Below are 25312 nucleotides of genomic sequence, written 5' to 3'. Positions count from 1 at the left end.
ATGTCATAGTTCTAAATGAAACTAAATATTTAAAGAGAAAAATATAGCATAGGACTTGTGCATAGATGGATTTTTATATGCATCTGGTTGGATTTCATTGGTATAAGTGGACATTTCAGAATAAACAAATTAAGAAAGTAAATTTTGATTTCATGTTGTTGTTGTTGTTTTTTTAGTAGCCCTCATCAAGTAGCCCTGATATCACCAGAATGACATTCCAGTATGTTGGCCAGTTATAGCATGCTGTTGTGTATATATGTTTTGTGAGCATATCTTTATTGAACCCCGCGGGGACTCAGGCGAGTGCGCTTACATTGTGTTGAGCCGAGCAGCGCTCTAAAAATGGCCCTCCTCTGCTGCTCATCATGGGGAATTTGAGCCCAAGCGAGATGTACACCTGGAAAGGTCAAAGCTTTAGTGAAAGACTCAGCTGAAATATTGATCTTGACAAGCGGTATTTTGACACAACCCTGTAAAATAATAAACAGCTAAACAAAGATCCTCCTTTCTGAAAGAAAGTACCAAACCAGCAGATAAAATAAGCTTGTACATTCTGGAATCAGGTGATGCTCGTATACTGCATAATGCCGCATCATCTGCCGTACGGCAGTAAGTTATGGTTTATAATCAGAGGTACACAGCTCGGCGGGAGTCTCATATGTTACTCATTGAAAAGCTCAACTGCCTTTGATTCGTACAGCTGTCACCTGGAATTATATCGCCATTGTTTTGTGGTGTTGTTTTGTCTCTAATATTCTGTTAGCAAACCATTATTCCAATTGCAGTCTGTTTTGTGCCAAAGCTCTCACTGCAGCACAAAAGCTTATTTGATATGGAAAATACCTACTTTTAGCACTTCAAACATTTTTAAAACAAAGCCTTATTATCAGCCTTTAGAATGTCATTAAACAGCAACAAACGCCGATCGCACCGGCATTCACACCTTTTTAACCCTCACTTTATTTTCGAACAGTTGCTCCTCTTCTAATCTAGATTCAAACAAACAGAAAAGATAGGGACATTTGCATTTGTCATAATGCTGCATTAACGCAGTGGTCACACTTAGTTTTTTTGTGATAAATGCTACGCTAAAGCACAGATTCAGCTGGTTTGTGGTGACAAATGAGAGCTTTGAATAAATATCTCCTCTTTACTGTTTATTAATATACTAAAAATGATGAATGTGTAACGGGGCACGTGGAACGCGGTCGTATGGAAAAATGATGGTTGTTGCGGCTCTAAACCTGCTCTTGAGTAATACATCTGGTGCAAAGTGCCGCAGAGCCAGACCTATTACAGTATGGTAAGTTTTTAATCTTTTAAAAAATATGGCCATAAATATCAGAGATGCTCTGTTTCTCCCTCAGTCGCTCTGGTCTTTTTTGTTCCACGGTAGAAAGCTCTCACGCACCTGTTCACAAAATGATATATAATTTATCAGCGAATACAGAGACAAATAAACAGCCCTAAATAAACAAGGCCTTGATTTACATCACTTTATTCATTTTTTGTTTTTAATAAGAATTCAGGTAATCAAGGACATTTTGTTGTCACTCCATAATTTCAGAGCAACAAATGGGATATCATCACATAACATCTTGACTAGAATATGGGTATGTTAACATTGCTTGTGATATAGGGCCAGAAACGTACACAAGACAGATGAATTGCCCCACATTAATATATGTCCAGATTTCAGAACTTGACCCTACATTAGTGTACCTCAACCTGTTTGAGTATTTCTCGAAAAATGTTCCAAGCAATTTTTCATTTACTTTAATTCATCTGGACCATTTTTTATGACCCAATATCTAGGTTCCAAAATTATGTTTTTCCAAATAACACATTAACACAAAATTTAAACACATTTAATTTTGTTCTACAAAACTTGCATTTGATCGCTATTGGTCTTAAAGGTATAGTTCACCCATAAATGTAAATCGTGTCACTATTTACTCACACTCGTCATTTCAAAGCTGCACTACAAAATGTTTGACATTCTTGTATGAAAAAAAAAAAAAGTCAAATAAGATTGTCATTTGGAGTCTTGTATCTCAAAACACATTGTCCCTCAAAATATATTATTTTGTTCAAAAAGTCAAGAGGGTTGAGTTATTGATGACAGAATATTCATGTTTGGGTAACCTGTCCATTTAATGCAAACTGAATCCTGCTTTGCTCAAATATGTTCAGTACACTGAGTTTGTCTTTGCGCCTAAGTCACATTATAACCTACATTTCACATAATAAGTAAAGTGCATGAGATTCTGAAATTTAATGTAGAGATGTAAACTACAGTCCAAATATCTTGACCAATTCAGGTGTATTTAATTCAGTTCATCGGGTGCCAAATTCATAACTGAAATGAGGCAAAAAGACACTTTGGAATCAGCATGTTCACCTGTACTATGAACACTTGCCAAAGTATGTCGTTCTGCCTCCTAGTGTGTTGAGTTTGTTACTTTCCTCAGAGATTGTGACAGTCTAGAGCTCCATCACCAAAACAGATCTGAACATTTCCCAGACTCCAAGTGGCTTCAATCCAAGGCCTATTTATTTACCCTTCAGAATGATCCAGGATATTGTAAAAGCCATGAGTGGATCAATTATAATTTTCAGGAGTATTGAATTATTGTGCACATTTTCTGGATGCATCATACAGACTGATGCACATTTCCCAAAGGCCATCTCTCCTTCAGCTATTATATATGTCCTGACACCCTGAAATAGGACTGTCCCTTAACTCTTTCCTCGCCAGCATTTTTTATCCTATAAGTTTCATGGGCCCCAGAATATTTTGTTTTATGAATATTTAAACATGCAATATATCAAAACAAAGAACAGATCCTCTGTTTTTAAACAAACAAACAAACAAACAAAAAAATTATTCTAGCTTCATGCATTTTTTTTATCAACACTTGAATGTGGGTAAGTTTCATAAAAAGCTAAATTTTGAGCCAAAAGCTGAGAAAAACTTGTTTTTGTCAAAGACTACTGTACATCCAGATCGGATTCAGAACGGTGATCAAAACAGACACCCATTAATACATATTTGATGTTTGATGTAAGCCCACATTAAGCAGTTTTTCCCACAGGCTATTAATGAAACATTTGACATTCACTAAACATCACATTTCTCAAAATCACACTATTCATGCAATAGATTTTCATAGAGTTGGCTTTAATGAAATAAAAATTGGGACAGGAATTGGAAAAAGACGACATCTCAAGGCTGAAACATGTAAGGTTGGGCTCATTTCATTGCCTACCCCTCTGAATTATGTACATTCAATGACTAACTTCAGTTTGTAAGGTGGTTTTCTCATTCTTGATTGGTTTGGGTTACGATTTATGTGATTTTTATATTAATTTAATTTCAGAGTTGGCTTACCCTTTGCTTTTTTTACTATTACAGGCGTTTCCATGCATATCGACAGGAATTTATGGTAAGCAAAATGTCTATTCATACTCCAAACCTTTTCAGTGTATGTGTTTCTGTGTGATTCGTGATTTGTGCATGAAGAAGCATGTGTGCAGTTTAGATAGCAACTTACATGAATGCTCACTATGTGTGTGTGTGTGTAATGAAGGGTTAAAAGAGCTGATGATGAACAAATTACCTCTACAATCTTATCATGTCTTTGAACACTCTCGGCATTACTTTCACTTTCAAAAGTTGCTCTTGTTTTTTTATTAAAAAGATGTATGTTTGAGTGTGCATTTCTGCATTGTGTGTGCGTGCGTGCGTGTTAGGGGTTATGTACACATGGTCCTTCAGAAATCATTCTAATATGCCGATTTGATGCTTAAGAAAGATTTCTTATCACTGTTAAAAACAGCTGATAACAACTGCTTAATAATTTTGTGGAAACCGTGATACATTTTTTTTCAGGATTTTTTTAAACATATTTTATGATCAAAAGATCAGCATGTATGTGAAATAGACATTTTTAGTAACATTATAAAAAGCATCCTTGCTGAATAAAAGTAAAATAATTATAATAATAAATATAGCTGCAAGCAGCAATAATCGGGGCCAAGCACAAAAAGGAACAATGTTGACATGAAAGCATGACTGGCCAGAAATGGCATGGCAGAAAAACGGCAACAATAAGTAATTAAAGATATTTTTTATTATTTTAGTCAAAATGGCTGAACATACAATCACTGTAATATTATTAACTTGCTTATCACTTTTGACCAATATCAAATTATTATAGTGTGGTCAGTGTGAGGTGACAATGATACAAAATGTTTGGTGTCAAAATGCCAAAGCGTTGCAGAGTTACAGCCTTAGAATCAGTTTGGCATCATGCCAACAAATTCATTGAAATATGGTATAATTGTTCTCAGCCGGACCCAAGGAATCAGTTATCAAGACCAGTTTCATTTTTAATAGAACATTATTATAATTGTTCGAAATTTCATTATACAATTTGACCAGAAGGTCAACCAAATCCAAACTTTTAAGCATGTGAATATTTGATTTTACCACTAGATGGTGCTGGCTCGAAACTTCTCAGGCTCCTTCAGGGCATCGTGCCAATAACCCATACCGAGTTTCGTAACGATACACTAATGCATTCATAAAATAGAACATTTTAATACAAAACTCAAAATTGGATATAATTTGACTCGAACCGTTCAGAAGTTATAAGCAAAAATAGCCATTTTGCATATCTCCTGTCCAGTAGGTGGCGCTGTGCTGAAACGCTGCATGTAGCCTCAGGTCATGCTTGTGATGACATGTACCAAGTTTAGGCTGAATACGCTTAAACTTTGCGGAGATATTGCCTCACGTCCAATTTGGCGCGCTCTTTCTTCTAAATCGTTTGCGCGATAATCGAGAACGGTTGGGTTTATCAAAAAGGTATTGATAACTAGTGATTGAACAGTATGATGTATGTGTGTGTGTGTATTGATAAGATTCTATCACTCAAGAAAGTGCCTTTGAGATCTCAAATCTTCATAAAGGATGCGGTTATGTTTGATTCAATAAATAATCTGCAACTTCCCTCTCTAGCATTGTGTAATTGTTTAGATAATCACTGAGAGAGAAAGCATTTACTATGAAAGTAAGAAGAGCACTTCAATATCATGATCAAAGAGCTAATAACCTAGAATACTTCACAAACCTGACGTTTTCTTGTTTCTTTCGGCCAAGAAGAAAGTAAGCACTCGTTTAGGAGGAAAATTAATGCCATACGCTTGAGCTTTCATACAGTTTGCTTTTGAGAACATTCCTAAATAAGCTGAGGGAACTTTGCTTGCTCTTCACTGTGAATAAGCTAACCAAGCGAGACAAACTCAATCGATGTGGCTACATCACCAGATTAACCAGCCCCATGCACCCTGATCGAACATGTAGCGCTGTCATTCACAGCCAACCAGAGCTGACACCCCATCTCTCTTTTTCGCTGCATCATGGGAGCTGAGGTCCAGGTTGACAGATGATCGGGGGACAGAGGGTAAGGCGTAAAGGGGCTGTTCTTTGGGGTTGGAAACGTGGACAGCAGGCAGGTAGAAAAATGAGGCCTCACTCCCAGCTGACAGTCCAATCCCTCAGCCCACACCATTAGCACGGGTAGAGCTTTCACACACATGGCGTATTGGAGGAGATGCCACCCATAAACAAACTGGCGCCTGCCGCCAGCAGAGGGGTTGGATAGTATGATAGAGGTTATTAAGTCCGGCGCTCATAGCCTATCAATCAATGCCACGAGAGACGGGTTAAAACAGGTTATTTCTTTTTCAGAGAGGATGGGACGAACTGGCAAATCTATCAGTGTCTTACATAGTGCGGACACAGGCAAAGCACAGAGGTGGACAGAGGTTGCATCATCCTTTACTTTGTCTGGATCATTTACTTTTTCCTCCCTCTTTCCTGGATATGCAATTGGTTCATAAAAAGCAACAGCTTTTTAGTGCCACATTGAAATTATTTATATATAGAATATATATATATATTTTTTTAAATAAAGGATTGGTATTACAGCTCTGTTATGAGATCTGAAATAGAATTGGTAATATTACACCCCTGTTATGAAATTAAAAATAAATTTTATTCTTGAAATTTTAACTTAATTCTCAAAATATTATAGTTTTAATCTTGTAACGTTGCACTTGAGATTGTTCTCAAAACATTTATTTTAATGTGCACTCAAATATTTTTGTTTATCAGGGTTTGAAATTAACTTTTTCACTCACCGGCCAATTTGGTTACTTAATTTTTAAGTTACCGGCCATTCAGAACTTCTACTAGCCAAAAAATTAAATAAATAAATGAACCAGATTAACTAATATATATATATTATATAATAAAATTTGGATTTCATACATTCATTTCTTATTTAAACAAAATTCTGTAATCCAGCCCTTCCTCTTTCATCCTCATCCTTTTCACCAAAAATGTGTTTTAGGTGGACAGATCAATACAGTACAAAGGACATCAAAACATTTAATATGTTGGCAAATAACAATGTCTTTTCTGTTAACCAAATGCTTTTTAATCTTCGCTATTGCTTCAATGCAAATGAACAAGTGCGCCGTTATTTGTTGCGTAGTGACAGTAAGCCAGATATGCGCAGATTCTGTGCAATACGCTGTATTTGATATATTATGATGACTCATGAGTTGAGTATTTGGCTTGCATGAACTTCCCCAGCAAAGTGAGTAAACATAATAAGTAACACCAAATTGACTAGTGATTTGACAGCATTACCCACCACAGTTGATTTTTACCCGCATTTGGCTGGGTTGGCGGGTGTTGTTTATAAAGGAAAAGTTTTTTTATTTAAATTGAACAGTTTAAATGCTAATAATAATAATAGCTACAGTGCTAACATGCCAACATTTAACCAACAACCTACAATAGACTAAAGTTACAAATTTCAAAAGCATCATAAATTTAGACAGAATAGGGGAAAAATACTTGGATCCCTTTATAGAAAAAAAATCCCTTGAAAAAACTCTCTTTTATTCTATAAAATCAGTTGTTTTCAGGCAGACAGAGAACTGTACTGAGCATGTGTCTTCACACTTGGAAGATATTTAATGTTACAGTTGCCCTCGGTCTCCCCTACAGTTATTCCAACTTTGACAACTTAAAGAGGCTGTTCAGAACTTCTGTGTGTAAGATTCATATCAGGGATAGCTCTAATCCAATAGCCTTGAACCCCACAGGTTAATTCCTCCATTATTATTTTAGCCCGCAGAGAGAGAGAGAGAGAGAGACAGAGTCAAAAAGGAGAAAACTGCAATTACATTTGAACCATCCAGGCATCTTAACAGCCTCCTTCTTATGGTGCTGTCGCAATCTGTCATGATATATCCAGCCCCACCTTTAGTTAAGCAACAAAGAGAAAATGAATTAGACCCAGGTTCATCTTTCACCAAAGCCTAGAGGAGAAACATTTGCCCGTAAGGTTTAATCGTCTGGTCTGACGACTTGGATGGGAATGGAAAGGACAGGGGCTGTCTGACATCAAAATGTGCCACTCATTAGATTAATGTCATTGCCGTTTGAAGAGAGCTCTTTATTCATAATCCAGCTCAATGGGGTATATTGACTTAAAGCGTCCATCACCATATCAAGGTCTGGTCATTTCTGGTTTGTGTACACATGGTGATAAGGCATGGTTTATTATTTTTTATCGCGGCAAAGACCTTCCCAAGGCATTATGGAGAAAAATAAGAGGCTGTTTAATATGGTTTATTAAAGGCTCTCTGAACATATCATAGACATATCGTGATGCATTAGACTTGCAAAGAAATTGTTACAAAGAAAACTAAATGCATATACTGTATATAGACAAAACTATTTAGAGACACCTCTTAATAATTAATTCAGGTTTTTCAATCAGACCTCAGAAAGCGGCAGGTGTGTAAAATCAAGCACATAGTCTGCATTTACAGTCTGCAAATATTTGTTTTAAAAAAATGGGTCGTTCTGAAGAGCTCAGTGAATTTCATCCTGCTTCATCCCTTCATCCCTGCTAGATATTCAACAGTCAACTGTAAGTTGTATTATTGGAAACTGAAAGCGTTTAATAACAGCAGCAACTCAGCCACGAAGCGGAAGACCATGTATAGTCACAGAGTGGGGTCATCGAGTGCTGAGGCGCATGGTCCGTAAAAGTTGCCAAAGTTCTGCTGATTCCATAGATGAAGAGTTCCAAACTTCCACCTGCATTAATATCAGCACAAAAACGGTGCGGTGCGGTGGGAGCTTCATGGAGTGGGTTTCCATGGCCGAGCAGCTGCATGCAAGCCTCACATCACCAAGTACAATGGCAAGCGTTGGATGGAGTGGTGTAAAGCACGCCACCACTGGACTCTGGAGCAGTGCAAACGTGTTCTGTGGAGTGACGAATCACGCTTCTCTGTTTGCCAGGAGAATGTTACCTGCCTGGCTAAATATATTTATAATTACATTTACTTTACATAAAAAATTTTCTATCTATTGTTCTAATGCCTATAGACCCTCATACAGTACTTGAAGGCTTTTTAAACAATTGTTTTCAAACTTTGAATTGTAATTGTGTCACCTCAGAAATTGAATTAGAATTGAAAAGCCATTTTCTCAATTCCTGAATGTGCACAACCCTGCTTGACAAAAAGTTGCCCCATCTCTTACCTGGAGAAGAGGTGTGTTGACACTGAGATTTAGCCCGCGACTCTGGTGGTGTGAGATAGGTAGCGGTAATCCAGACAATGCATCCATACAACTGTTCGGGGTCAGCCAGGGTCAGACGACTAAGTGTCTTCACTCAGTGATTCCCCTGTCCATCTCTGTAGTGCATTAGGGCCGAACCCCTTATCTCTTTACCTTGATATCGCATAGGTTTCCCTCTCAGGATAATGCTGTATTTAAAGCCTGAGGTTTATTCTGGGGAGTGGAAGTGTGAACACAGGCATAGGGAGTGTAGATTTAAGCCTTTATACGATTGCACACTGATGTGGGGTTATCTCCGCACAAGTGGGGAAAAGCAAATCTTAGGGATTAGGCATCTAGGGAAATGGATGAAGATTTTGTGTTTTACACTTTCATGGTTTTATCATTGCCAAGTCTGACACTGCTCTAGGAAGTTTTGAGGGTTGAGGACATATTTTAGAGATCACAGTTGTTTGAGAGGCATCTAAATCTACAGCCCTACAGTAACTAGATTTTATATTTTAGCGGAGCTGTGAACTCGCAGTCTGAATTGAATGTGACATGAGAGAAAGATTGGGTGCAGTAAGATGGTAAATAGGCAAGAAATTTCAATTGCGTTTGACAACAGTAAACAGAGTGTGACAGTGTTCAGCTAGTGATGTCTGATTTGTAAACGTTGAGTTTGAGTTCTTTTTTATGAATTGGTCAAAGCATTGCCTGAATCAATCTGAATAAACTCACTAGTTTTCGTTCTGAATCATAGAGATCATGGAATCATAGAGATACTGTTGAATGAATTGGACTGCCAGACAGCTCAGTTTATTACTGATGTAGCATCTAAATTCTGCACTGAAAGTCACGTCACTGTGTTTGGTCATATTTGATTGTTTTATAAAATTAATAGTTCTGACTCTAAGTTCTGATTGGATGAGCAGAATTTGAAACCGTTTTAAAACGCAGCTCTGAAGCATATATATCTATGTTAATGTAAAGCTATTATATTACTTGGGAACAGTAAATAGCATACAGTTATGATACAAAAAAATACTTGTTTGTTTATAAGTTTTTTATTCTGATTGTTAATATTAGAGAGAGAGAGAGAAATATCTTACAATATTTTGCTAGAAAATAACTGTCACTGTGTGTGTGTGTGTGTGTGTGTGTGTGTGTGTGTGTGTGTGTGTGTGTGTGTGTGTGTGTGTGTGTGTGTGTGTGTGTGTGTGTGTGTGTGTGTGTGTGTGTGTGTGTGTGTGTGTGTGTGTGTGTGTGTGTGTGTGTGTGTGTGTGTGTGTGTGTGTGTGTGTGTGTGTGTGTGTGTGACATGATTTATTGAAAATTAAATGTTAGGTGGTAATTTTAGTATGTGGGACAAAAATGTCACCACCAATACATATGGCTTTTCAAGGTCACACACTGACAGGCTTGGTTTTGCCATCTATAGGGTCTATCCATTTTAGATGTGGGTCACATCTCACTAAGTTTTTTCCTCTTTCTACACCAGCATTATTCATTAACTCTGCTGCCTGTCTTCTGCCGTACTGTACATTTCTGTGAACGTTCCCCACAACATCTGTTTGTGTGTCTGTCTGAACCTTCATCCACCAGCTGACACGTTCAGCTTCTTATATTTTTATGAGCTCCTTACCCACATGCCCAGTTGGACACATGTCATACTGATTTGTTTGGACATCACCTTGATTACCTTTTCACATATCAGGTGAATCATGGCCATTTCTCAGTTCTTCGGTCTTTCCAGGTCCTGCAGTACTGGCTCAGATGTTTTAGGTTTATTCTTTGGTGCAAAGTTGTCCACATTAATTATTTAGTAGCTTCTACTAGTGTCCATTCAAATGCAGTTCATATAAATATGACTTGTCATAAATATGACATCTTGCTACTGTATGTTGATGCATTCTTTCCTATAAAGTTAATCATTTTAAATGGGCTGAGATCAGGTTTCTAAAAGCACAATGATAATCATTTAAATTTGTATTTCATGATGTTGTCATTCAGTAACCATTGTAGGAGTTAATTAGTTGATTATGACTTTTTAATACAGAGAAATACCAGATCTTATTGTAATGAGGCACCTCATAATATCCTAATCCTTCAATAAAGCAGTAATAAAGTCGAGAATTTCATAATGTGATTAGATGTAGATGAATATGTCACCTACTGAGATTAACACAAAATGTGAATCATCCACTACATTACAATTTCCTCTGTGTGAAATGTGTTGCTAAAATATATGTGAATTCAATAGTTTTACATATTATGACATAATAAAAAATCATCTGGTCCTTGGTAGGTCTTACAATTAGGTAAATACAACTTCAGATGAATAACAACACATGACATATTACACTGTGTGATGGTTTATTTAACAAAAACTAGACCAAAATGGAAAAGCCATGGCTGACAAACTCTGGCTGCATTTACACTTGGCATTAACATGCGATCACCGTGATCCGATCAAGCAGATCGTATCATAAGCCAATCAGGACACGTGTTTACACCTTTTGTATCTGGAAAACAGATCGAATCTCGCATTTTCTCGCCAAAAAAAAAAAAAGGATGGGTCCAGTGCAAAGTCGACCTGAAGTGATGGGTTTTTATTGGGGACATTTTACAAATCTAGCAAATGAGGAGGATGAAGAGGCTGCAAGTACTAATAATGTGGATAGATGCCGCAATGGAAACGGTACAGAGAAACGTATGGATCCGAGAACGTTGCCAGCTGTGGTGGGAAAAATGCACGTTCTTTAGAGAAAAGGAATGGATCTGCAACTTCCGGGTGCAAAGGCAAACATTTCAGTATATTTGCGATGTACTTCACACTCGACTGTATCCCAAAACCACACAACTGTCAGTTCCGGAGAGAGGAGGGGGAATAATGACAGTGGGCGGGGTTTTGTGTGACGTCCACCTTTGAATGCAGACACGATGGCTGGATTGCGTTTACATTACACTGAGATCCGATCACAATGCGTCCTCGACTACCTCCGATCCTGGATACACTGATCGGATAACATTCCGATATGAAGCGCGTTTACACTTGTTTTTCAATGTGTATGTGGACAACATCCGGATACAGGTCGCATGTTAATGCCAAGTGTAAACGCAGCCTAAGTACACCCTTACTGCTTCCATAGGAATTAAGAGGGTAAGTAGCAGCCAGGCACTGCTAATCAAACATTTTTGATTAACTGATCATCAGCAGGTGTGATCACCTCTATAAAAGCAGAAGTTTTGGTAGTTTGCTGGTCTGGAGCATTCAGGTGTGTGTTAACACAATGCCAATCAGGAAAGACATCAGCAATGATCTTAGAGAAGCAATTGTTGCTGCCCATCTATCTAGGAAGGGTTACAAGGCCATTTCCAAACAATTTGAAGTCCATCATTCTACAGTGAGGAAGTGGAAAACATTCAAGACAGTTGCCAATCTTCCCAGGAGTGGACGTCCCAGTAAATTTACCCCAAGGTCAGACCATGCAATGCTCAAAGAAATCACAAAACACCCAAGAACCACACCTCAGACTCACATGTTGAAATCAGTTAACATGTTTTATGGTAAAGTTCATAACAGTATAATAAGAAAAAGACAAGTATGGCATGTTTGGAAGTGTTGCCAAGAATAAGCCTACTTCTCTCTAAAAAGAACACAGCAGCACAGCTTGGGTCTGCAAAGTTGAATCTGAACAAACCTTAAGACTTCAGTGTCCTTTGGACAGACGAGACTAAAGTGGAGATGCTTGGCCATAATGCGCAGCGTCACGTTTGGCAAAAATCAAACACAGCAATCAGCACAAACACCTCATACCAACTCTTAAGCGTGGTGGTAAAGTGGTGATTATTTGGGCTTATTTTGCAGCCATAGGACCTGGGCACCTTGCAGTCTTTGAGGGGACCATGAACTCATATTTATACCGAAGCATTCTAGAGTCAAATGTGAGGCCATCTGTCCACCAGCTGAAGCTTGGCCGAATTTAGTCATGCAACAGGACAATGATCACAAGCAAATCTACAAATATATATATATATATATATATATATATATGCAACCTGAGCCTTCCTTTGGCTGTTGTCTTCGCATTGCTCTATAACAAGCTGGTGTACATCAGTTTTGCACTATATATCAGAATGCATAATAGTGAACTATATATGGAATGGAATTGTTCACTAAGAATTTGGACAGAACTATAAAATGCTGACACCCTATATAGTGCTCTGTAGTCTCTCTCCTTCTCCTCTGTTTGTTCACATTAGAAGCAAAGGAACTCCCTGGAGTCCTCATCAGCAGCCCATACACTGGTGGGCATCCATCAGCTGACAATAGATCTTTTTGAGAAATGTTTCATTCTGACTATGAAACTTTTTTTTTTGCATTATTTTTATGCCAAAACATATTTTTGTCCCTATGACAACAAATTATTTAGATGTCTTTCCTTGTGTTTGTATATGTAGCATCATATTCAGGATGAGCCTGTCACAAACTTTTTTTGTGGCCTAAAGGCAGACTTGGTAATTTGTTTTTCATTAAAAAGTTTAAAACATAAAGAAATGAATAGCGCTTAGTAAACATATTTTTTCCATCCTCACTGTGTTTTTTCTGCTGTGCTTTTTTTATACAGTCATGTAAGGTTTCCTTTATGATTATTTGATTGCACATGCTGAGATGTTTTAAATCTCACAGTGCTTTTTGCATTTTTTGTGATTGCTATGCATAAGGTTTATACTTAATTGCTTTTTTATATCTCTCAAATGCCTCCTTTTTTCTGTGTATTCACTACAGCAGTTGCATTTTCGTCTCCCAAAAACTGAATCCAAAGATTTGATGCATATCCACTGAAAAAAGATCCTTTTCATGGAGAGTTTCCTGGTAGTTTGAGATTGATCCGTGATGTTTGTGTGGGGTGGGCATCTGTCAGACATGTATGGAACATGTTAAGCAGTCTGAAGTGAGACGTGTGATCAGAGGGACCTCTCAATGAGCTCTGACTATTAACTTGGTCAACTCTGACCTCTAGTGAGCCTGCCTATATCTCTATAGACAGACATAACACGGCTCTCAATGACCTCTTTGGCTCTCTATCGTTTTTTTCCCCTCTCTATGTATAATTAATGTCTGATTTGTGAAGCACAAATCAATTTACATTAAAAACAGAAACACTCTGAAAATGTAATAGGAACATGAGTCTAGTGTCCTCTGCCATGTTTTCTGCCCTTAAGACATTGTGATATCCATCAGCGTTCTCTCAAAGGGGCATACGAGTAACAAGTCTGTGCGTATTTATTCAGTAAACAGTTAAGGTTCAAAGCACTTTAAATAGGGTAGAGTAAGAGTAGAGTTCTTTTTCTTTTTTTTTAGCCTCAAGCTTAGAATTTTTGCCTCTATCATCTTTGACATGTCAACAATCATTAACCATGTCATTTCACATTCTTACTGTAGCCGATGTAAAAAACAATTAAACATAAAAAACAGCCTGAGTATTATATAGAGTCAAATGTGAGTCCATCTGTCTGACAGTTAAAGCTTAGCCGAGATTGGGTCAAGCAACAGGACAATGATCCCAAGCACCAGCAAATCTACCACAGAATGGCTGAAAAATAAAAGAATCAAGGTTTTGCAACGGCCCAGTCAAAGTCCAGACCTCAACCCGACTGAAATGCTGGGGCGGGACCTTAATGGGTTAGTTCACCCAAAAATGAAAATTCTGTCAGTAATTACTCACCGTCATGTTGTTCCAACCCCATAAGACTTTCGTTCATCTTCAGGCCTCTGACGTGAGTTCACAAGAGCGCCACGACGCATGCGCAAGATGATGCAGATGGGCCTCAATATAGTGTTTAAAATGGTTCTAAAGTGTGCATTTCCTGGATGTCCGAATCAAAGAAACCAACGAGAAAACGGAAAAGTGCCTTACCAATGCCGCAAAATGAATGGCTTACCTTAAATACTTTCCCATCAAATGATCTTGAGCAACATCTTCTCAGTTCCCGCGCATGCGTTGTCGCTAGAGGTCTGCACGGGCTTTAAACTGAAGCCCGAACCCGGCCCGTACCCGCGATCATTTAACCCGACCCGACCCGACAATTACATTTACATATTAAGCCCGAACCCGAGGTCCATTCTGTTTCTCACAGCAAATACGCGCGAGAGCGGTAGCACATGCGCAAAACTGTTTTGTGATATAAATGATATGATAAAATAAAACAAATAATTTTTAAAAAGTGTATATATATATATATATATCATTATCATTATCATTATCATTATATTTGAGAGAGAGAGCCTGACTGTGTGTATGCACATATTGCACATCTGCGCACGCCTACTTTCTCTCTCTCGCGTGCCGGTCACCACAACACAGCAAGCAGGCAAAGCACACGGCACGCAAACTATTATATAGCCTATTTAGTTTTTCTTAGTTAAACCCGAACGCGACCCGAACCCGAGGCTGTTCATTAAACATTAACCCGAACCCGACCCGAAACCCGCACATTTTTCGGGACCCGTCGGGCTCGGGTCGGGTAGCAGACCTAGTGAACTCACGGAAGAAAATGAATAGTTGAATAAAGTCGTTATCTTTGTTTTTTTTGCTCACAAAAAGTATTCTCGTCGCTTGATAAACTTAAGGTTGAGCCACTGTAGTCACCTGGACTATTTTAACGATGTCTTTACTAACTTTTCTGGGCCGGCAAGTTTCAATTACATAGAAGCCTATGAAGGAGTGAGCCAGCTCTCAGATTTCAGCTCTTAATTTGTGTTCTGAAGATGAACGAAAGTCTTACGGGGTTGGAACAACATGAGGGTGAGTAATTACTGACAGAATTTTCATTTTTGGGTGAACTAACCCTTTAAGAGAGCTGTGCACAAACAAATGTTTGCAAACTGGAATGAACTGGAGCAACTTTGTAAAGAAGAATGGGCTATTGGCTTTGGGCTTTGAGCTATTAAATCATGGTTTCTTGTGTTGTTGTTCATCTGAGGTTGTATTTACCTGATTTTAAGACCTGCTAAACACCACATGATTTTTTTTTTTTATGTTCTGATACGTAAAACCATAGAATTCAAAAGTAGTACTTTCTTTTTCACATCACTGTATTATAATATAGATAATTTTAGTTAAATTAATCAGCACAGAAACATAAGGTAACGGTTTAAATTTTTATAATATAATTAATTGTAAATAAAATGATGACCCTAAAACCCCAAATTGCACGTCATGGTTATAGAAGGGAAAAAATGACTTAAGTAGTGTTAGTTTACTGCCTGTAAATTTTTCAAATTCTGTATTTGTCCAGAGCCACTGACCCTGATGGAAGTCTAAAAAATCTCCATTAATCTCTTGGAAACTGAGTGTATAGAATAAAGCACTATTTTAAAACTGCTATACGGGTCACCTAAAGAGCCAGGAAGCGTTGCAGTCTAGCATTTGTTTGTAAACAGTCATTTCATCGGTTTCTCTGTATTTTGTTTACTGTGAAAAGGAGCCAAAAGTGTGCTTGTGTTCCTATTATTCTGAATGGGGATTATTCTCAAAAGAGATAATAGGTTTATCGCTTTCTCACGCACATTCTTGACCCAAAGATCATGTCTGACGGCATCCAGCCAGCAGAAGATATCATTCAGTGATTCTGCCTGTCAGAAAGAGAGAGAGCTGGTAGACAGCAGCACACAAACAGGGAATAGATGGGGCAGAGACTGACAGGATAGGGCTGGTGTGAGACTCCCTCATCCAACGGATCCCCAAATTATTTGGTGTTGAAAGGCCCAGACAGGACGTCAGGAGACACGGAGAGCGCTGTGTCAGGCTGCTGAGCAGATAGAGAGGTGAAACAGACAGGGAAAACATCTCCTCAGCTAGTGTTAATTACGTCTCCTATCACCCTGGCGTCTGAGGGTCAGTGACCGCCACTCGCTGGGTAATAGATGAGTCATTTTCCACAAAATTGGTGCTGTTTGCTCACAGTTTTACCATGAATTCATATCAGCATTTTTCTTATATAAAATGCAATTTTAAAAATATAGCTTTTTTTGTATTATAGCATCCTGACTAATTTTCTGTATGTGTAAATTGCATAAATATATTAGATATACACATGCAATACCTTTAAAAAAATGAGGTTGTAAAAAAGAAATCATGTTTTTGAAAGATGTCTCTAATGTTCACCAAGGATATTAAGTAGTATTGTAATATTAAGTAATATTTTGAAATATTATTACAATTTAAAATAATAGGTTTTTTTATGTAATTTATTCCTCTGACGGCAAAGTTTATTTTCAACAGCCATTACTCCAGTCTGCAGTGTCACATGGACCTTCAGAAATCATTATAATTTGGTTTCTTATTGTTATCAATGTTTTTAAGGACTCATTGATGAAAAGAAAGTTCAAAAGAACAGCATTTATTTGAAATAAAAATCGTTTGTAACATTAAAAATGTCTTTGCTGTCATGTTTGATCAATTTAATCCGTCCTCGCTGAAAAAAAGTATTCATTCTTTAAGTATTTAATGAAATTAATAAAGTATTTTAAAACTGATGACCTTAAATTTGAATAGTGTATATAATGTCAACATTTTAAATAAATGTATAGAATACTAGCATTATATTTAACATTATATTTTCCAACAGATTATTTAAAAAAAGAAACATTTTGTGAACTCATCTCACATAATCCTTAACACTTGAAGACGTTTCTGTTAGAATGTTTCAAATCTGTCCGAAATGTACTTTAAATGTACCTTTTTAAAATGGAAAAGCACCCGTTTGATGACGTCCTCCTCCTCCTCCTCTTCCTCCTCCTCCTCCTCCTCCTCCTCCTCCTCCTCCTCCTCCTCCTCCTCCTCCAGCGATATTAAATATTAATCTCCACTAGTCTATTTATTCTCAATCGATACGCTGTGTTAACACCAAGACTGGTTTCCCATCTCAGCTCAGGCTCTGGTGATTAATATGGCAGTTAGTGGCATCATCTCTTACATTCACTGGTCAATGTGTCATTACTTTCTCATCAAGATCGTGGTGTGACGACCCCGGCACCTGCCACAGATGGCAGAACAGTTTAAATGATTATGTCGATGCGACTTAATGGATCAGTAAATCTACAAGGAATTGGCAAGCACCCGTGATAAATATAGCTAATAGGCCACATTTGGGGATGTGAGATGGGGATGTACAAACAGTCATGTGGATTATATTGCAGCAAAGGTGTTGGTATAATAATTAAAAAGTGGGCGTTTATTTGGACGGACAAGTAGTGAGATTGTTCAGTGTTGGATTTGTGTGCATACTAAACAGACTGTTTGTAGTAAATGCTTAAAGTGTGGAGAGAGTTGAGCAGCAAACAGCCATATGGTGATGCTTGCGTATGTGTAAAAGTGTGAGTACATATGCTAGTCTTTTTCTATGGCACAAATTCAAAGCTGATTTTTTTTCTTTCTCTCGCTATCCACAGGTTTTCCCAATGAGCCGGCAGCAGAAATCGCCCTGAAGACTGTGCATGACTGGATTGTGAGCAACCAAGATGAGGTAGGATCCGCTGGAAGCGGTAAACTCTTATTTCACAGGTCGTCGGCTACAAGCTTTAAGTTAGAGAACACCTGGTTTGTAGGGCAGATTTTTTTATCATAGGAAATGCTTACAAAAAAAGAGGAAGTGGAAGTGTTGGAACCAGGATCCACAGTCCATTTCCCTGATGGAAAATCAATTAAAGCTCACAGCTCTTCCAGGAGGAAAATGTGAAGTGGCACCTGCTCTCTTCAAATGTCATGTTTGTCTCTCTCTGTCTGTTTGTGCCTCTCTCATGACACGTCCTGCTGTTTATCCACTACTGAAGACTTATGATTATGCTAGAATATGCAAGGTTTGAGCACGTTCAGCAAACCATTAATGACCTGCCTAGTCTTATATCTGAGAAACCAGGTCTAAACAAATATAGGCCAACAAATTCTTTGTGAAAGCCCAAACCCAGCATGCCTTGATCATCTATGCAGCTACTTGCCTCCACACACATTGAATTAGAAAGTATTTCAGCTTGAGTAATGTCTTTACATGGTCTGTTGACTTTTGAAATGGGTTTGTGCTGCAAACATCTATTCAGAGCAGGAAGATGGAGAATAAGTGTGAATAAAATAAGGCTAAATGAATTTTGGAAATCAATTAAGTCGTTGCGGTGCTGTTGAGAGACTGAACGCATGAATGTGTAAAGTGATGTTGACAGGTGGATGTGCTAATTAAGTGTTTGACTTGACAGGTTTATTTGTGATTATTTACGTCATTGTCTACTCATAATTGCTCAAGTATGTTAAGACCAAATTGACTGTCAAAACAAATCATGTAATATGCTTTGTACAGTCATAAGAGTAGATAAATGAAATCCCCCTTAACTTCACGTTAACTGAAGTACAGCTGCTGACCTACCAGCTAATCATCCTGGTGTTTGAATGAGCAAGATCAATAATTCCGCAATCATAAACTGTAATGTTGTGCGTACTGTTGAGTGAGTGGTACTGTGACAGTGTTTTTCAACATGGGGTCTGTGGAACCCTAAAAGATATGAAGATTAGTGTTGTGCAATTTATGTATTAGTACAGGTATTGTTGTCACCAGTTTTCTGTTATTTTCCTTAATGGGAAAATGTCGTACAGTGCCCTCCAAAAGTTTTTAAACTTTCCATAATATCAGCATGTAATGACTTTGTATTGATTACGAACAACAAATACGAAACACATTTTCTCAAATATAAAATTAATATCTTTAGAACATAGAACCATAGTAGCTATTTTATGAAGCATCTTTAAACTGTTCTAATTCGTCTGTTGTACACTAACCTTAATTGGCAATCAAGTAGTAGTAAAGCTATATAGGGATGTGCCCAATCATTTTAGGTGTTTTATCCATTAATCAGGCATTACAGCTGTCAATGGGGGGTCTCACTGTGATGTTACTACTCTATTGCTATTTTTTTGTAATTGTAAATAAAATCACTATTGCTGGTCTTGAATGATAATTTCAAATTACTTTAATACATTTACGCCAATAAATAAATCGGTCTATGTTACTAGAGGTAATGTTGATATTAATAAGATATTGTTGAGCAAGTCGTGGGACAGTTAACCGAGACTGCGTGGTTTTTCTGTACAATGGGACAAGTCAAACGACATTTCTTAAATTATGATTTTTCTGTTATAATGTAAAATTTTAAATATTCATTCGGAATGATGAACTGAAATATAAATAATTCATGTGTATATATTTTTTGTATTTTTTATTATTCACTGACTTGGTGTGATAGACCTTTCCACTATGAATCTCTGGCTTTCAGTCATGTACCGCTGACACTGACTTTGTTTATATACTGCCATAATCTATCTGCTGACCCCATTAAGACACTGCAGGTAGGAATTTGCCTTGTTAGCAGTATTTTTCTATTATCTTAGTCCAAGTAAGCTCATATATAAACTGAATTAAATGATGTGAACATGTAGCAGCTGCAATACTAACACTTTGCTCGTGGAAGAAAATGAAGCAATGACTCTTCATGCTGAAGATTTTGAAGGAATCCTGGCTTTTCTATAATGCAGGTGGAGAGTTTTAATTCATCAAGCATGGTGTGCTCTGCAGCTTGTAAAGAGGAATGTGAATGGAGGAGTTCTACGAGAAACCTGTAGTCATGCACTCACTTAGAAATAAACAAACAAATCAAACTTTGTGGGTACAGCTCTCATTCCTACGGGCTTCTTAGAATAGATTGCATAACAGATTTCTATGCCGCTTTTATTGGATGGCTTTTACCTGTGGGAGCAGAGGGCAGTTTAATTTATTGTGATTGTTAGGCCAAAGCAAAGCCTCCAGGATGATTGTGAACAGGATTAATTACAGAGTATTTAGCCGGAGAGGACAAAACACAGCAAGAGCCGTAAGAGGGATTTATTGTTCTGTTCTAATGGTGTCTTCACCTGAAGTGTTACCTGATCTTTTTACTGACTTCTAACATTTCTTCCTTCTGGCTTCTATTTATTTTATTTAAATGCAATTTTATTTGAGACATTTTAAAAGAAAAAGTAGAGGCTAAGTGTTGTAATTTGAGTTAATTGCACCTGTTGATATTGTTTTTTTCCCTATTTTTTCCCAAATGTTTTCATCAGAAGACAAATGATGATAAAGTGTCTTTATAAATCTCACTTTTGTGGTATTTTGTTGCCTTTTTGTAAAGACAGTGACAATATGACAGGAAATCAGGGGATACGAGAGGGGTGAGTAGGATGGAATCATGACACAGGCCTGACTTGAACCCATATCTCACTCAAATCTGAGCATGTTGAACATGATTCTAATACCAATGCTTTCCGATGAATTTAAGAAACGAGATACTCTGCTAAGGCTCTGGTAGTGTTTCAAGTTCATAAAGCTGTAAGAACTTCTTTAAAAGAATTCCTAAAATATTCATGGAAAAGGAGGACTGCCTTTAGCTCTTTATTTGATGTTCCCTTCTGATTGTTGCAGATGTTATCACAGTTCGTTGTATAATACAAATTTGTCGTCAGTAATCTCAAAGGCTACGTTCACACTATCAGTTTTTGGTATTGACAACCACATTTACTTACAGTGAGTATCGAAATCTCTAGTTCACACAGCAACTTACAGTAGTGTCTCAAATACTGTTTGGATCAATTGGAGTCAAGCCAAAAGAAATAGCAAAGATGACAAAGTCCATAAAACTGTAAAGTCTTATCCCTTTTGACACGACAAGAGTCCAATCGAGCCGCGAGTTAATCCGTCAAATCTTCATTAACCGACAGCAGCTTTTATATCTGGGAGGAGAGCGGAGCATTTGATTCGTGCTTAGAACACAAAACTGTTGAGCAGCTCCGGCGGAGAACAGAGACTGGATCTAAACCCTTCAGATGACAACACAGCTCATATCTCCGTCTCTATAAGTTACCGAAACAACACATGTGACCCGCAACACACGGTAGACACGAATTTGTGCAGCGCAGAGCGTCTCTCTCACACACTGTATGACATGACAGACAACTAGTTGCCCAGACCGGTTCATTTACACAGCACGTGTTTTAAGAGAATATGGTTGTCAGTCGGGGTGTGAATTCGGTTATAGAATGTGGTTGTCTCTCCCATAAATAACTGAACTGTGTGTAAACGTAATCGTATTAAGGAGTAAAATACAATGATGCAGCTCATCCTCTGTGAGAAATAGTTTGCAGACTCTGCTTTACTCTTTTAAAGAAGACAACAGCTTCATACCTTTCATACTTTATATAGGGGAGTCCCCTAAACTTTAACTTCCAGAGAGATCATTTCATATGTAATATGGAAGTCTGCATTTGCAGATTCATCTACTGTATGTCCTTTCCAGTCAGTGCAAGAGGCAGGAAAAGAGAGAGGAGTTGACAAAAAAGTCTGACTTGCAAACCTCCAGAAGTCCAGGAGCCAAGCAGTGATAAACTGAGAGAAGATGAGCGTTTGACATCAACATGTGACTGGGTCCACAGACTAGACTAGACTATTCTATTCTATTCTATTCACTAGACTCCATTGTCTCAGTGGCATCCCAGAATACAGTTGAAATCCCATGCATGAAGGATAATCTGCTGTGCTCTTAGCATCTCTATCCATAACAGAGAGAATGCCATTACGGGCTTGGCATGCGAGAGGTGCATTAGATCGCCGAGAGCATCCAGGGACATAAGTGCATGTATGCACTACACTGTTAACTTCACAATAAGGTGCATTAGGCCTGGCTTGTAAATTAGGGCCTGGGCTCTTAGCCACCTTAAGATGCCTCTTATATGTGTAATATATCATGGTAGAGCCGTGCTGCAGCACCTCACACTCCGACAATTGTGATTGATGACTGAAGGTTAACCTTCGCGGGCCAGGGTGTATGTTCACTATGCCGCAATGGGGAAGAGTAATGGAGATGGGGTTTTCTGATGGAAGCTGGGCTGCAGTGAGAAGGGAGATGGGGGATTCTTTCCACAGAAATACAGTAAGGGACAGTTTCTCTTATTTTAGAGACATTTTATAATGTCTGAAAGAAACTGCGCTTTATTTTATTATTATTTTAATCTCACTTTCAGACATTCAAATGTCTTTGTCAGTTAAACATATATCTGGAAGAAATGTAATTATTATTATTGTTATTAAAATAATTAAATGAATTAATGCTGTTCTTTGAACTTTCTATTGAACAAAGAAACCTGAAAATTAAATGTATCACAATTTCCAGAAAATGTTTAAGTACCACAACTGAAATAATAGGACATGTTTTTTAAGCACTAACTCTGCGTATAAAAAAGGGTTCCTGAAGGATCATGTGACACTTAAGACTGGAGAGATGATGCTTAAAATTCAGCTTTGAAATCTCAGAAATAAATGACATTTTAAAATGTTAAAATAGGAAACATTATTTTAAATTGTAATAATATTTCTCAATGCAGCCTTGGTGAACATAAAATACTTCTTTCAAAAGCTTGCCAAGCCCAAACTTTTGAACGGTATTTATTATTTATTTGTTGTTTTCAGCTTGTGTAAGTTCAGTGTTTAATGCAATTTAGTATTTAAGGCACTATTGAAGGAACTCTTTCATAACACTCTCAAATAAGAGTGATGGATTGCTGTAGATTTGACATCGTGATTCAACTTTGCAGCAACTATATTCCCTCATCTCTTCTTTAACGTTAACTTCCTGAAAATTCTACCCACACAAAATGGTGTTACAAACACAAAAGGGACCATAGAAATACATACGAGCAATTCATCCCCTCCTGTGTGGACTGTGGTGGTCCAGGCTTCGGGGTCACGCTCACTCCGGAGGTTCTTCTTTTAATATGAGATAGATAAGCTTTGTGTTTATCTCCTGGTCCAGCTCACCATGGCCCTGGTCGATTTACAGAGCTTCTGTGACCTGCGTGAAATCATTCTGAAAAGCCAAGCAGTGGGTGTTATTTTTTCCCTATTGTGGTGAATTTGAGCAGAAACGGACAAGCACATCATCTTCAGCACTGCATGTTCCAGCTCTGTCATGATCTCTCACATCTGAGGGCATCAAAGTAGGAAGTCACGCTTTCATCTGCTCTTATGAGTCCAGACATCTCTGCACCCTCTTTCTCTCGGATCTCTTTCTCATCAGTATGATTTCTATATGACAGCCGTAGACAGTCAATGAGCCCCCTGCCCCAACGAACATGATGAATCAATTACACTTGCTGCTCTGTTTTCAGAGCTTTAAACTGTATTTCTTAAAGCACCAGTCCCTAAGCCAAACTGGGTCACATACCTGCAAATGTTCAGTCACGGCATGTTTTAATAATATGTGCAGTTATTTCTTTAGTAGGGTTAACTGAAATGGCAAAGACCAAATGCACTCTTTTCAGTCTACACTTCCACTTACTAGTGTTTGTGCTACTGTTTGCGCTGCTTAGCGTCATATCAAGTGGTACTTTATTCCAGTTCAAATAGATATGGTTATTCTATTATGGAGTTTTGAGACCACTTTTTAATAGCCATCAGACAGACAGACAGACAGACAGACAAAGCTCAGCATGATTGCCGCTGCCTTTTTTCATAAAAGTGCTCCAATCACGGCCACTGATTGTTCACATGCCAGCCGTGCGCTACATCTCTCTGCTACATAACCCATGCAGCTCCAGTCGTCTGTTTGCTTTATTTCCCATTTTCACATCTAATTCAAAGTAATTCAGACCTACACTGCTTTAATCTGCCGGTGAAAAATGCAGTGTGACACTTTATTTGGCTGTCGCTTCTAAATTTGCAACCAGCAGACGGTTTAATATAGCGTCTCGGACCCTGGTCCAGCAGGCCCGCATCACCCACGCGGCTCTGACACATGAAACAGATTGTGGAGATTCCCTCCTAATAAAACCTTGACGTAACCGGGAATACATGGTGTGCTCAGAGAAACTAAGCGTTACTGTTGTCACTACACTTGTGGCTTTTTAAGGAATCTGGTTGTTTTTCCTCCTCATGGTTTCTGCGGGTCTTAAAACGTTTTTATTTGCCCTTCCACAAAAGTGTCCACTAATTAAGGCCTTAAAATGATGTCTTAAATCAGAGCAAAGTCTTAAATTTATAAAGTCATGGCATTAAATGTTGCTTGCACTGCAAAAAATAAATATCTTCCTCAGTATTTTTGTCTTGTTTTCCAGTACAAGCATCGTAACACCTTTAAATCAAGATTTACAGGAAAATTATCTGAGTTTACACTTAAAACACAACAAAAACAAATATGTGGGTTTTGAATTAAGCTTTGAATTAAGTTTAATTAAGTTTCCTGAGCCCATTGGCAGATTTGTTCATTTTATTGATAAACTCATCAATTTCATAGAAAACCTGACTTTTTATGTAATTTTGCTTCTCAGGTAAATGTATCTTAATTTAAGAATCTTTCAATATTTGCACTGGAAAACAAGACAAAAGACTGAGAACACCAAGAGCATTATATATATATATATATATATATATTTTTTTTTTTTTTTTTTTTTTTTTTTTTTTTGCAGTAGGATGAGAAGGTACAGTTAAAGTTAAGAAGGTTTTTTTTTTTTTTTTTAAATTAATTGAAAAGTAATGGAGATCAGTTGGATCCCTACATATTTACATGTAGAAAACATATTG

The 25312-nt window shown here is 37.7% G+C and overlaps 1 protein-coding gene across 1 annotated transcript in view; it reads left to right on the top strand.

The window, feature by feature from the left end:
• macrod2 (mono-ADP ribosylhydrolase 2) overlaps positions 1–25312 on the top strand; it is a 614652-nt gene that overhangs the window by 458792 nt on the left and 130548 nt on the right. The window contains exons 7-8 of the mRNA XM_056252970.1: positions 3416–3446; positions 18114–18187. Of these exons, the coding sequence (XP_056108945.1) occupies positions 3416–3446; positions 18114–18187 (105 nt within the window). The remainder of the gene's footprint in view (positions 1–3415; positions 3447–18113; positions 18188–25312) is intronic.

This window comes from Rhinichthys klamathensis, unplaced genomic scaffold (assembly GCF_029890125.1).
Source record: "Rhinichthys klamathensis goyatoka isolate OS25496 unplaced genomic scaffold, OSU_Roscu_1.1 h1tg000100l_1, whole genome shotgun sequence".
In the NCBI taxonomy this organism is placed as follows: domain Eukaryota; kingdom Metazoa; phylum Chordata; class Actinopteri; order Cypriniformes; family Leuciscidae; genus Rhinichthys; species Rhinichthys klamathensis.
This window is presented reverse-complemented; position numbering and strand designations above follow the sequence as displayed.